At 40.2% G+C, this 13,638-nt stretch overlaps 1 protein-coding gene across 2 annotated transcripts in view; it reads left to right on the forward strand.

Annotated features, from left to right (window-relative positions):
* The first annotated feature begins 1,604 nt into the window (after positions 1–1,604).
* The window catches only part of nrg2a (neuregulin 2a), a 69,495-nt gene continuing 57,461 nt past the window's right edge, over positions 1,605–13,638 (forward strand). For both annotated transcript variants that reach the window (XM_029448202.1, XM_029448201.1), the window contains exon 1: positions 1,605–2,251. In XM_029448202.1, the coding sequence (XP_029304062.1) occupies positions 1,843–2,251 (409 nt within the window). In that variant the 5' untranslated portion in view covers positions 1,605–1,842. The remainder of the gene's footprint in view (positions 2,252–13,638) is intronic.

A 13,638-nucleotide genomic window follows, 5' to 3' on the forward strand; every position in this document is an offset into this window, starting at 1 on the left:
TTGAAAAGCACATTGACAGTTATTGGGCTACAGTTCAAACAGCATTACATTATGTTATGCCACGTCTTACATCAGCAGTATAGGTCTTATTTATAGGCTTTGTAGAATGTCAGCACCACGGAGAGCAGCCAGGTCTGTTAGGTTTGCAGGACATGCGCAACAATGAAAACACAAGTATAGGTTTAAGTGCATTTAAAGAAATGTTCTGTACAAATGTGCTTGTTCTGAGTCTCATGAACTTTTGAGTTTTAGCGTAATAAAGAACATGTATTACATGCCACGTGATTATTCCAGTCCACACTGAGCATATTTGATTAGACATAATTCAAATTTGGTACCCTACTTTTTCTTATTTTGTTTTGCTGTTTTATTTACAGCAGCATTTACAGCAAGTGTGTCAAACACAAAGTGTGCTCATAAATACACTGTGGTCAGCAGATGTCGCTCTTTCTGAATACTGTCAGTACAACATTATGTGTCCGCATTATATTTGGCATTTCGGCTAAACCAAACATTAAAATCATAACTTGACCTAAACATTGCCATTGATGATGAACAACCGTCTTAATATTCCTATGATAAATAATTTTTATTTGTTAGGCATGTGACCAATTGTTCCATCAGAGCTATCACGTGAACACTTCATATTGTAATATAAAAACAGAGAATAATACTTGCATTTATATTTTTCATTCTAAAGTGATTTAAATGTTTTTTTCTTCTGCTTTGGACCCAAATATTGCAGCTATTTTAGCTGTATGGATTTAATGCGGTGCTTCAACATCAGTTTTTTTTTAGAGGCAGAGCAGCGAATGTGACCTGAATGCAGGGCATGACTTAGTGGGATGAGACGCAAAACTCATTCAAAACAGTCTCTTGAAGAATCTGAAATGCTTTCGCAGCCTTAGTCATCGCAGCCATATGATTTTTCTAGGCCCACCGGACTATATGCGGCGGCATTTTTCAATGTGAACCTATTTCATTTTTTGGAGTAATGCCTTGGCTACAGTAGGATGCGATTTTGAGGAGGGACAGTCATGGATTTAGGATTCCGTTTGTTTCATTATAACGTGAGATCACCGCTGATAAAACACCATGGAGTGATTGGTATACAGTAACTGGGTTTTGGGAGAGAGGAGATCGACCCTTTGGTCCATCGGTTGCCTGTATATCAGTGCTCCAATCTTGCGTTTTTGTTGACGGAGCCCCTTGGCAATCGGCATTATTTTCTCTCCGTCTGTGGCTAGTGGGGGAGGCGGAGAGAGAGCCACGGTGGAAGGCGCCGTGTTAGCGTTATAGCTGCCGATCAGAAATATTGTTTTATCTTTTGGAATGAAACGTGGCTTATGTTTTGCGACCGGACTACCAAACTTGTGGTTCACTGCAGCATTTTGCGTCTTTTCCCTCCGCTGCAGATGATACAGAACACCATCATAGCGGTACCCCACCACTGCAATTTTTGGGCAAAGATAAGAGTGGCGTCGTCTTGCAGTTAAGGCTACTATGGCAGCATAGGGGGCATCTTCTGGAGGTGAGAATCCACCAATTCCTGGTTTAGCCTATTTACAATGCCTTATTATTAGCAGAAAGCAGTGACTGGATTTGAAACCCAGCATAGTCCCGCGGTTTCCCCGTTTCAAAGCTGCTGTTTACCCATTGAAAATCACTCGGAAAAGCAGCGGATCCCGATGGCATGGACACTTATGCAAGATCTGCCGCGCTGCCGTGCTACTGGAGCCTACTTGCCGTCTCTTCATTCAACCCAGCTCCATCGCCATCGCCCCGCAGCCGAGAGAGCCCTGCCGCAACGCGACCAGCGACCACCGAGCCAAAGCAGGCGGCATGAGGCTTGATTCAGTACATTTATCCATGCTGGTCATCGGGGTCTCATTCGCCTGCTACTCCCCGAGTTTGAATTCCCTGCAGGACCAGGTTTACAAATCCGCCGTGGTGATCGAGGGCAAGGTGCAGTCTACGCCTGTGAACGTCTCCGCGGAGCCGTACCGTGTGAATGTCAAAGTGCTGGATGTTTGGCCCCTTAACAGCGGGGGTCTGGAGCGAGAACAGCTCATCACCGTGGGTGAATTTGGATCTGAGGCTCCGTGCACCAAAGTGAGGAAGAACCACAAGTACATTTTTTTCATGGACCCCACTGACGAGCCCTTGGTTTTCAAGGCATCGTTTGCACCTCGGGACACGAGTGTGAAGAGCCTAAAAAAGGATGTTGGGAAGATCTTGTGTGAGGACTGCGGTAAGTTAATGTATTGTGGATTACCGGTGAAGTCCAACCCGGAAGAACGGTCTGTTAACAGCCCTGGTTTAAATGGCTTTTGGTAACAGGCACTCTGGTGAATTGTGGTTATTGTGGCCACAGCATGGTTTGGAGTCAGTGGGCACCAGATAGGTGCCTAAGGGGCGTCTATGCAGCAATTTTCGACAACTCTCGCAGGCTCCCATAGCCCACATGATCAATCAAACTCTCTTTCTCTCTTTCTCTCTCCCATTCTCTCTCCCCTGAACTGCATCAGACATGCGCCTCGCACTGTTGCTTGTGAGGAATTGCAGTTTATGTGTATAGAACTATCTGCATCCTGCAAAACCGCATTATACTTTTAAACGTTTGAGGCACAACATTATGCTCATTCTACTTCATAGGTTGCATATATAGAATTCCGTTTCTTAAAATTGTACCGGCTACTTATATGAACATCGAGCACATGCATGTATGGACCCGGTACAATTTCAGGACCAGGGACAGCGGCCTGTATCACCGGTATCACGTGTGTACAATCAAGCTGCCCTGAGCAAATTGGTTCTCAGGCTATATTTAGGCTCACGCCCGGCTTTAATGCTTTAATACCCCACGACATACTCTATCTTAGACCAAGTCCACTATGCACACATATATCTCCAGTAGCAAGCAGAGGGCTAGTGCTCGGTGTAGTCCTAACCTGAAGCTGATGTGGTTGTTGTTGAAAAATATCAAATCAACTTTTCCACTCAAAACTTTAGACTTTTCTCCTTTTTATTTTTATTTTTTAGATTAATGCACAAGTGGTTCAGGGATGGACTTTGGTCATTAGATGTCGCCCTTAGGGAGTCATTTTAAAATCACACCAGGCACATTTTATTTATAATAAGGCGTTATGTATTTCTGTCTTAGTTACTGATGATATTCAAGTGTATTTTGTATTGTTTCAGTGAAAAATGTCTTTCTTGCCTCTTTTTTCCACATGGCTTGTTGTAAGATTTCAAAATTGCATATCAAGGCTAATCATTTGTTTATGCTATGCAAGTCATTGATTAAGAACAATGCAGTATACTGTTGCACTGGTGTTGATGCAGTAAGCTGCACACAAACACACTCATTAACGGGCATGTGTACATGGATGCACACACACATTTGTGTTTAAAAATCGTGCATTGTTTAGTGACAGAATCCATGGGATGCTCTGTCACTAGATCTGCTGAGCCACTTGTCGACAGCTTAAATGCCACAGTATCTTTCCTGCTCTTAAAGTAGTCTCAACTACTTTAATTATAAAGTAGTGACTGGATCTTAAACATGGTGCTTGTCACTCCTTTACTTGTGTCTACAACTAATATCCCGTGCTTGTCAGCCTGCCACACGACTTCAAAAATGTGAGGCAGCTCGTCTTCGATACTTTAAATGTTTTGAGCAAATTAGATCATATTTCGCACATATATAATACAATCTCTGCCACCGTGTGGTACACACATCTGTACTTCCACTCAAGTGTTGTGGCCTAGAACATGATGTGTGCCCTGCACCGCCACCTTCCTAAATCCTCTTAGCCTGTACTCATGAGACACAAATTCTCCCCTCTCTTCTTGATTTTGCCACACTCACTCTGGCTTTTAAACTCATCATCCCATTAGAGAGGTGACACAAATTGGACCTTATCACCTCTTGAGTTCCTCGAACAGCCCAAACATCTCCTGTTAATTCTCCTAACACTTAGCAAAGCCTGACGTAATCAAACTGGCACAGCCACCTCACTGTATTACCTGAGAGAGTTGCCACACCCTTCTGGGCCTCTGTACATCTCTTATTTCTAGTTCAGAGTACCCAACAACATAGCTCAGGTTGCTCTGGTGGGTCATTGTAGTTCCGGGGATTCTTATTCAATGTAATAGATCTCACCACAATCTTTTCTGACCCTGTCTCCTCTCTAATCATGCCATTTTAAACATTGCCTTTCATACAGACAGATAAACAGTCAGTCCCTTGGCATCTTGTCCCTTTTGAGCTCCTCCTTTATTCAGCCGAGACTCGAGATCAACAATGTTCTGTTGACTGCTTCTTTCCCTTCATATTAAGTCCCCAAACACCGTATCAGTGCATTTATATGTTGGGCCATTGCATCTTGGCCTTGAATTGCTGCATATACAGCTTTGTCTGGGTCAAAAATATTGCTTTCACGTCCACTTAGCACACATCCCAAATTTGCCTTGAATCCCTCTCGTGCAGAGGGACACAAGCTCCCAAGTGTGTAAACCAGGGGACGGAAAGTACACACTGTGCAGCTCTCAAAGTGATGCAGGTGTTGTCTTCCGGCTGCCTGAAAAACAGGCTAACTACAGTGTTTGCCACCTGCACCCCTTCCTAAAGACTCAGCTGGGAGCTCTGGGTTCCTGCCAAAGAAGACACAGAAATACTATTCTTTTGATAGAGATTACAACCAAAAGGGCTTATGTTAAGCTATCAAATCTGTTGTCTCATACTGGCTGCCAGTGTCTCAAGCAGGTCATGTTGTATCTGACGATCATTGTACTGTAAAGAAGAGAGAGTACAGACTGTAAACATCTCAGACCAGTGCTATATATAAATACAGGGAAGTCCAGTGCTGCTTTGTGACAAGTCACCGATTGTGACAAAACACCATCATCGAAATCTGCCCAACATTTAATCCATGCACATGCATATATGACACATTTGTTTCACAGAATAAGGCAGCTGTGGACCATTCAGTACGCTGACCACCTGAAATGGCATTATATGGCCTATGAACAATTCTTCAGTGCACACTGTGTATTTTTAGCTGGTCGAGTATATGTCTGTAGGACTAGTATGGAAGTAGTGTACCAGGAGGCCGGCATCTCCACGAGTTAGCATATCATGATAATCTTCTATTACCAAACTTTGTTGATCGTGCGTTTTGAAAAATGACATCTACCTCAATGAGAGTGGATATGTTCTCAGAGTCTGATTTTGTAGCTCGTATTATTTAGCATAACAATAGTGTGTTTGTCCCTCGTGGCTCAGTCTAAATCAAAAGTCTGTGTAATGAAACAATGTGGTAGGTGAGGTCCATCGCTTCTTTTGTCTATCCATGGACCTCATGCAGGAGACCTACATAATTGCATTTTGTGTATGCATGTGTGTGGGTGTGTGCAGACTGGTGGGAGCATTGTGTCGGTGCATACACTTATAGACAAAAAAAAAAAGGTCATCCGAGTCGAGGAGTAACACTTCATCCTAAAACCGCCTTCACACTTCTCACTCTTGTGCATATTTATGTATTGCTCATTAGGCCAGTGCATTTCTCTGAAGTAAATGAATGTAACGGTGTTGTTGTGAATGCACACTCTATCATCAATCTGTCACTGTGAAGTACCACTGTATGCAGGTCGCAGCTGCTGCATTGAGGTGGTAGACAGGCAGAATTTTGCCCCGAGCTATGTATCTTTCTGTGAATTGAGAGACTTCCTTAGAAGAGCTAGACATAGAGCACGAATGACAGCTGCTGACGGCTCCTGGGCTCTGCTGTTACACCACAAGTTTATCTGGCAGCAGTATGAATCAACAAGCATCTACAGGCTGGCTGGTCATTACACCCTAATAGCGCACTCAAGGGCAATGTATTGTCAAACAGTTGTTGATTGTGACAAAGGTGCTCATTTACAGTATTTCACCACCAAGATTAGTGTTGTGTACAGGATGTGTGTTTGTTTAGATAAGAATGATTGAAGTGTTTTCACCTGTCAATGCTGTGTCTCTAGCCCAGGGCAGAGGCACAGGCTAATGAGATTGACAAGCAGGAAGCATGGATTTGTTTCGACTGTATGTTTATGGGGACCGTTTTTTTTCCCCCTTACGTTCACTGGGTCATCGATGTAGACTTTGTGCCTCGCTGAATCTCCGCTCGGCTGCTCCACTCTGACAAGATGATGTATATTTATAAGATGTATGAAAAAAGGGCATGGCCATTTTCAGTAATTGGTCCCTCATTTCTCTCCTACTCCTGCTCTATAGTCTATAGACTTTTACTCCATATTTCTAAAGACATAATTTTACATGCTATTATTATGACCCAGTGAACATGTTGGGTCTTTATCTTTTGTGTATATAAATGTCACAATTCCCGCAGTGGCTGATCTGTTTCAATGGTAGGGTTGAGGTTTACTGATTCTGGGTCATGGTTGATACCTGTTTGCAGAACACAGATTTGTAACCTATTGTGTAGTTCCCTACATTGTCGGTTGATTCATTTATTCTGTAAAGCAGGGGTCTTTAACGTTTTTCAGGCCAAGGACCCCCAAACTGGTGTAGGATGGAGCAGGGACCCCATACTGCAGCGATATTCAAACGAGGGGGGGGGGGGGTGCTGTCGGAGTTCTGTGCGGGGGGGGGGGGGGGGGATGCTGTCGGAGTTGTAAAACTAAATAATTTAGCAAAAAAAATATTTTATAAAAGAATATTTGATTTATCTACAAACTATTTTGCGACCCTCCTGCAGTACCTCCGCGGACCCGCTGTTGAAGATCTATGCTGTAAAGCATTGTGAAAATCTGAAGAATGATGCATGCTTGCGGAGCTTAGATTACTAAAACAGGAGTGAGGAATTTAAATTCCTGTTTTGCTCCAACTTTGGTCTTCTCAGCATTTACTTTGAAGAGCTGTACATTCAGCAGTGCTTTGAAATTGCATCAGTTTAGGCTTCATTATCCATCCAAACATTCAGATTTCTTTTAGGATCATATTTTCTTAACTGGACTTAAAGCCCATACAGTATAATTATTTGCCTTAATATTTCATACTCAAACTAGAGCTATTTGCAAAGCTTGTGTTCTAAAGTGTGATTTGTCCTACTTTTTTGTAAGTCCCCAAATGCATAGACAGGTGCAGATGCTCTATAGTCCCATTGTGCTTCTATGTGCTGCTAGCTGAAACTAACACAGCCCTGCACTAATCAGTTTAAAAACTGGGGCTGCAGCTAAAGATTATTTTCATTTTCGATTCATTTTGGGACAATTTTCTTGATTAATGGTTTGGTGTAAGTATCTTGTTTTTCAGTCCAAAATCGAAAGATAACTGAAGATATTCAGTTTAATATGATGTTAAACATAGAAAATCAGGAAATCTCCATATTTCAGGCTATCTGCCATTTTTGCATGAAAATTACTTTAATGATTAATCACTTATCAGAATAGTTGGTGATTATTCTTTTGTCAATCGACTAATGAATTAGTCAACCAGTCGTTGCAGCTCTAGTAAACACGTGGTGTGTATTGTCAGGAGGATCTAGTCTACTGTAGAGCTATACAGTTAGTTTAGCTGTCGTTCACTGTCATAACACACTAACCAAAATGCTTTGCTGGCATTGTCCAACATTATTACATTTCTAAGCTTTTATGCAAACATATTTTTGATAGCTCAGTGTAGTTCTTACTGAAAGTTTTGCTAAAAAACACACTAGTTTGTCAGAAATATATGTTCCTTGTTGCTTACCAAAACACAATTTTGGATTGGGCTTGCAAAGCCACCACTGTGCAGTAGCTTTTAACAATGTGTGTGCTGTTGGAATAACTCCCTTTGTTTGACTTCATTTGATATTTTAGTAGAGGTTAAACAGAAGTAAATGAAATATTTTGCATATAAAAGTGAGAACAAATGAACAATTAAATAGTTTTAAACCATATACGATCTGTATTAGTAAAGAGCTTTGGTCTGATAGCGAATATAAAAGACAGCATACGAAAGAAAAGTCCCACAGGGAGAGTGGGGTAAGATGAGCTAGTGGGTAAATTGGCCCACCCTCAGTTTCTAGGCAACTGTACACATTTGTGGTCATGTGACCATACATTCAGGAAGCACCCATTATGTATATCTGGCTGTGATGAAGAGAAGCACAAGGGAGAAGTGAAAAGTATTTTATTTTACACAAAAACAACTTTTTTGCATGCCAAAATAAATGTTTGTGGCATGTCAGCTATAATGACTGTTATGTCAAAGCTAATGTATCCCGAGCTAAATATGTATATTATATAGATTGGTGATTTGCCAACGTATACAACCATGTGAATCATTAGGCTAAAGATTAGCCTGAGCGGTTAAGATAGGCAGTTTTTTTCCAAAATTGTGGCTTCTGGGGCAAAGTGAGCCAAATGCTTTGGGGTAAACTGACCCAGTGGTTACTTACCCTACCACAATGTACTGAAGCTAAGTTATGTCTCTGAAGCATTACATTGTATTTTACTGTTGTATTTCAAAACTGGTTAGATCTATCATATGTTAAACATTTTTAGAAAAGCTATCATGCCAATAATCTACAAGAGGAAAATCAACTAGGGCTCAACACCCCTTGAAGAGACGGAGAGAGCAGCCAGCGATGTCAAGGGTGGAAATATTGACAGGTCAACTCTGTGGAGGTTCATAAAAAAAAGAAGGTCAAGGCAGTAAAACAGTTGGGTACACAGGAACAGCAGAAGCAAAGAGGGTCTTCACAGAGGAGGTAGAGAAGGATCTTTCAGACCACAACAAAAAGCTAGCTGAGCAGATTTGCATTCGAGGAAAGTGATGAGGGATGTTTTCCTCGCAGTGATGTGCTGAAAAAGCTACCTCAACCCCAGAAGGTTGGAGGAAGTGCGAGGAGAGAGCAACAACTCATATTTCCATGCAACCTTGACGAGTGGAAAATGTAATATTCCTTTTTCATTGTGTTCTTAAAAGCTGTAACTGATGCTTTGTTCTCACAAAACTGTGAACTGTTTAACAAAATGTATAATTACAAGAGAAACTACTGGGGGAAATAACTTATATTTTCTTATTTCATTTTATTATACAAGAATCGATGCCAGCAGATTTGAACTCCTTCATTTACATCATTTTGATACGATTTTTCTTTGCTTCTCAAAAGCTATGATGGCTGTCCTGTTGCTTAATTTAACAGAAATGTTTCAAACAATGGCAAACAGTAAAAACAATTTAAATTAAACTTTATGTTTATATTGTTTATGTTAGGTTTAAGAAAATAAATAAGGCTATTTGGAAGAGGAACATTTGTATAATTCAATTACTATTTTAAAAGAGGATTTTATTTTTTTAAATTATGATCAGATTTAAATTTAAAAGTCAGATGTTTAATTTACCCCAAGATGGTTCAACTTACCCTCTGACTTGGATCATCTTACCCCTATGCAGGGGCACTTTTTTTTCTCATGGTCATATATTATAATATGGGTAGATGTTTTTCATTGAACTCAATCTCATTTTGTCTTGAGGGCAACTTAAGTAAAAATTGAATCATCTTACCCCACTCTCCCCTAAGTGTTATATTTAGAAACATGTGATGCTAATTACATCACAACAAGCTGTCAAACATAAACTTTGACTTTAGACATGTGTTAGCATACTGTTGCGTTGTACATCCAGCTAACCCTGAGCAGCATTCATTTGGAGTCGTGTTTCTGGCCACCTGAATGTACGTCCCTTATTCTCCTTGTGTGTTTGTCTCTACCAAGTGCTACACAGAATACATTATTTGGATATGTAGCTTGCGAGATGGTTCTTCAGTTGCTAGCTGCTCACTAACTTTGTCTGCCTCTCATTTGGTGCAGGGCAGGTGACGTACATTTCAGTTTAGTGAACCTTTTTTCTCCTGTAAGAACAGCTGTGTGGTGCTACTGAAGCAGGGAAGTGGACCAGTGATGTGAATTTTGCATTTCACCTTCTGTAGTTCAAAGATTGTTAGCCATCAGAAACATGCTTAGTCAGGGCAGACAAGTTATCTTTATGACTGTGAATGTATAAAATCCCATCATGTAGCCAGACCTCAGTCTTGATCACTTCCCAGTGATTTTGAGAATTTATTGCACGTAGTTATTTAGAAAAAGGGATCCCACATTACCTGATTGATTATCCGTCTTTAGAGTGACAGTAGACCTTTCTCAACGTGTACAGTTTGACTTGTCATACTAAGACAAGCCGAGGTGAAACAGGTAACAATGGTTCTTCTGATGTTCCAGTAACATATAAACCATCATGCGCAGTATCAGGGAATGGGCTCAGATTCATCATTGTCTTTTTTGGGTGTGGAAAAAAACACTGAAACTTGCTTTATATTCATTTATTACCCTTTTTACCCTTTCATTCTAATTTGAATGAAAGTTATATTGCTCCAAAGTTCATATTGAGCTAAAAAAATAAACAAATCAAAGAAAAGGAATTGTGTGAGCTTTGTGGAGATTTTCAGGATTGCACTCTCTTAAAAGACTTACACAAATCATAAAGTAAAAGCAAAGTTGTGTTTTGATAGACTACAGTAAGACAAACACCTCGGATTATACTGCACATACTCTTATCACAACAACAGATCCACCTCTGATAAGCCACGGTGCTGTTTGCTTGTGAAAGCTCTGGACATGAAGACGAAGTTGTTATCACTTCCTAATTCTGCTCTAAAGTGCTTCACCACAGAACTAAAACCCTACCAGCCATTATGAGTGGTTCAACATGAGTTTAGTTCTGCATGAATGGTTTAACCACTCTACTGTGACATATATTTTCCACCGTTTTGAATATCTGTTTAACATGCCCTTTGATTTCACACACCAAAGCAATGCTTTGGATGATTATCCTTTTCTATGCTGTAATACAGAATTATGTCTGGGCTCATGGAGAATAATGGGATTACTCTAAATTCAGCTGGATAAGAACTATGAGAACAAGTCTGCAGTGCCATGCAGTTTAAGGCTAGTAATATATCAAATTAATGCTCCACATAACTGTAAACTGCTCCAATGAGATTTTCAAATAATTTCAGATATTTGTTAGATGTTGAGACTTTAGAAGTAACAGCCAGCAACATGTTTTATCTCCTTACTGTGTTGACATTCTGTATTTATAATCAGTTTTGCGTCAGTCAGGTTAGTAATATAGTTTTGTTTTATTGTTAAGGTCATTTTCTAGGTGCGATAATCAGAGCAAAGAGGGGAAGATATTATTATGAATATGCATTTAGCACCATTAAGTGGTGGATATTGTCTTGGTTAATCTGCCCGCTGCATAAGAGCCGGGCTCTTTCTGTCAACTTCTATCAACCAAGGCTACATTCGTTTGCGTTACGAAAAAACTTGACTTTTTCTTTGCATGATTACAGGAACATTGGTGTTTTTAAAAAATAACACCTGGTTTCTAAAATCATGGGTGTAATCTACTGTTGCAACACTGCAGTTTGCAAGCAGCTGGCTGAAATCCGCCAGACAGAGGAGCAGAGCGGGATTGGGTCGGCTGCTAGTGGTGTGAATGCAGATTAGTTTTACAGTTAGTACATCATGTCACAACCAATAATCTCCGTTAATCTCTGGATCAAAATCATAAAATGGGATGAAAGCTGCTTTTGGAGGAGTAAAACTATTTAGGACAGAATTTAACTTAGGACACATTAATTAATGTTTTACAGGTTTGGTGGTAGAATTGCATTTTCCTTATGCTGTCAGTATTAGACCAGAAGATCATTTGGTATTTGTGAGAGCCCACAGCTACAGCCACTCCGTCTGAATGAAGAATATTCATTTTATATTAAAGTAACATAGCAGGCCTATAACCAGAGAGCTGCCAGCGGCTCTTTTCATGTGGACTTGACCTTGATATGACTGCAAGAAGATTAAGACAGGTTCATGTGAACACCTTAAAGCAATTAGCATGTTACTAAGATCTTATTTATTTGTGAAATTTTGTGGTGGTTTCGCTTCATCATTGGAGGGTTGTTTGGACATGTCATTACTGTTTACGAGTAAGCCTTTTTCCTGACAGATGTAACAAGTGGCCTCATTTGCTAAATAACTAGAGGTGGATATGATACGTCTTACAATATATAGAACATCAAACTGTATTTACATCTAGCATTCATTCCTTAAATTTGGCCATCAGATTAATTGCAGTAAATTGAACAGGAAACACAGTACCCGTTTTTAAAGTTGCAATCCCAATAAAATGACACTGTAATAATAGATATTTTGCAGAACTTAAATAACTCTTAAACATTAATGAAACAAATCCTAGTTATTTAGTTGTTTGGACTGTGTCCCTCTGTAGGCTATACTGTTACTGGCCAGCAGCAACCAGTAACAACCAAACTCACTATAACTGTAATGGGACATGACAAAAACAAACTTACATTAAGTATCGTGCTAAACAGATGATCAGTCTACAACAAAAAAATCATTACAGAATTTTGTCTTTAGCCTGAGTGATCACAGTTTACACCCTGCCTCTCTTTCCCAACAATTAGGACTCTGAATTTTTCAACCCACTGAAGAATGTTGCCTTCACCACAATGAGGCAGTATATGATCAGGATCAGGAAGCAGGAGAAACACCGAAAAGTTGAAAGGGATGAGTCCGTTGGGAATGTCACAGCAGTTGATAGACTCCCTGCCCCTGCGGCTGGAGCCGTGTCAGAAACACTGAAAAGCCCACAGTCACGGCACAGCCTGTGAGATATTCACAGGAAAAAACTGTGAAAGTCACGGCCATTTGGATTTGACTTTGTTCGCAAAAGGAAGCCATCTTTCTAGTGTTACTCCTATGCTGTTAATACCGCTGTCATCTATAAACCGGTGAGTTCTTTTGACACACCTGACCGTAATGGTGTCCCTCAGGGAGAAGCCATCATGTACGGTGTTGGACCGAGGTCAAAAAGATGCCCAGTAATAACTCTGAGCTGTTGTGTATGTATTAAAACATCCACGACTGCCTCCAGTGGTGGATATTCCCCCCCCAATATAAAGATCAGTCACTTTTAAATACAACAGTGTTAGATAGGATTGACAATCTTGGTGTCCTGAATACAATTGTCTTTAAACAAAAACCTCACAATTGACATTGAACAATAAGGCATGTGTCAGCATTAAAACATCACTACAAACAAATCACAACACAGAATACAAACTTCATAAGATGGTCTATTCATTGTCCCTACCTGATGCCACTTTATATTTGCCTGCTTTTTATGGCGTGCATCCTACTGCGTTGTGAAAGCAGTTTAAGTTTGCCCTGCCTTTTGAATCATTCAGTAATTTGCAGCTATCTTGGGCTGCAATACTCTTCCTTCACAGGCCGCAACCAGTGCATGTAATTAAATATTTAAGACCTTTTTATTCTGTGCACAGGATGAAAGGTTGTTGACAAAATTAACCCTTTAAAGTCACAAATAGTATGATGTACACGTCTCTTGCACTGTATTTTAGCATGACTATAGATTTGTCTAGAAAACTACTACAGAACAGAAAAACTAATAAATCATTCCTCAATATTAATAAAAAGGTTGTCCGTCAGTTTCTGGCATAGAGTGAGGAATGTGTTGTACTTAGTAGTTTTATGCAATAAATGTAT

Source organism: Cottoperca gobio, chromosome 14 (genome assembly GCF_900634415.1).
Source record: "Cottoperca gobio chromosome 14, fCotGob3.1, whole genome shotgun sequence".
Lineage (NCBI taxonomy): Eukaryota > Metazoa > Chordata > Actinopteri > Perciformes > Bovichtidae > Cottoperca > Cottoperca gobio.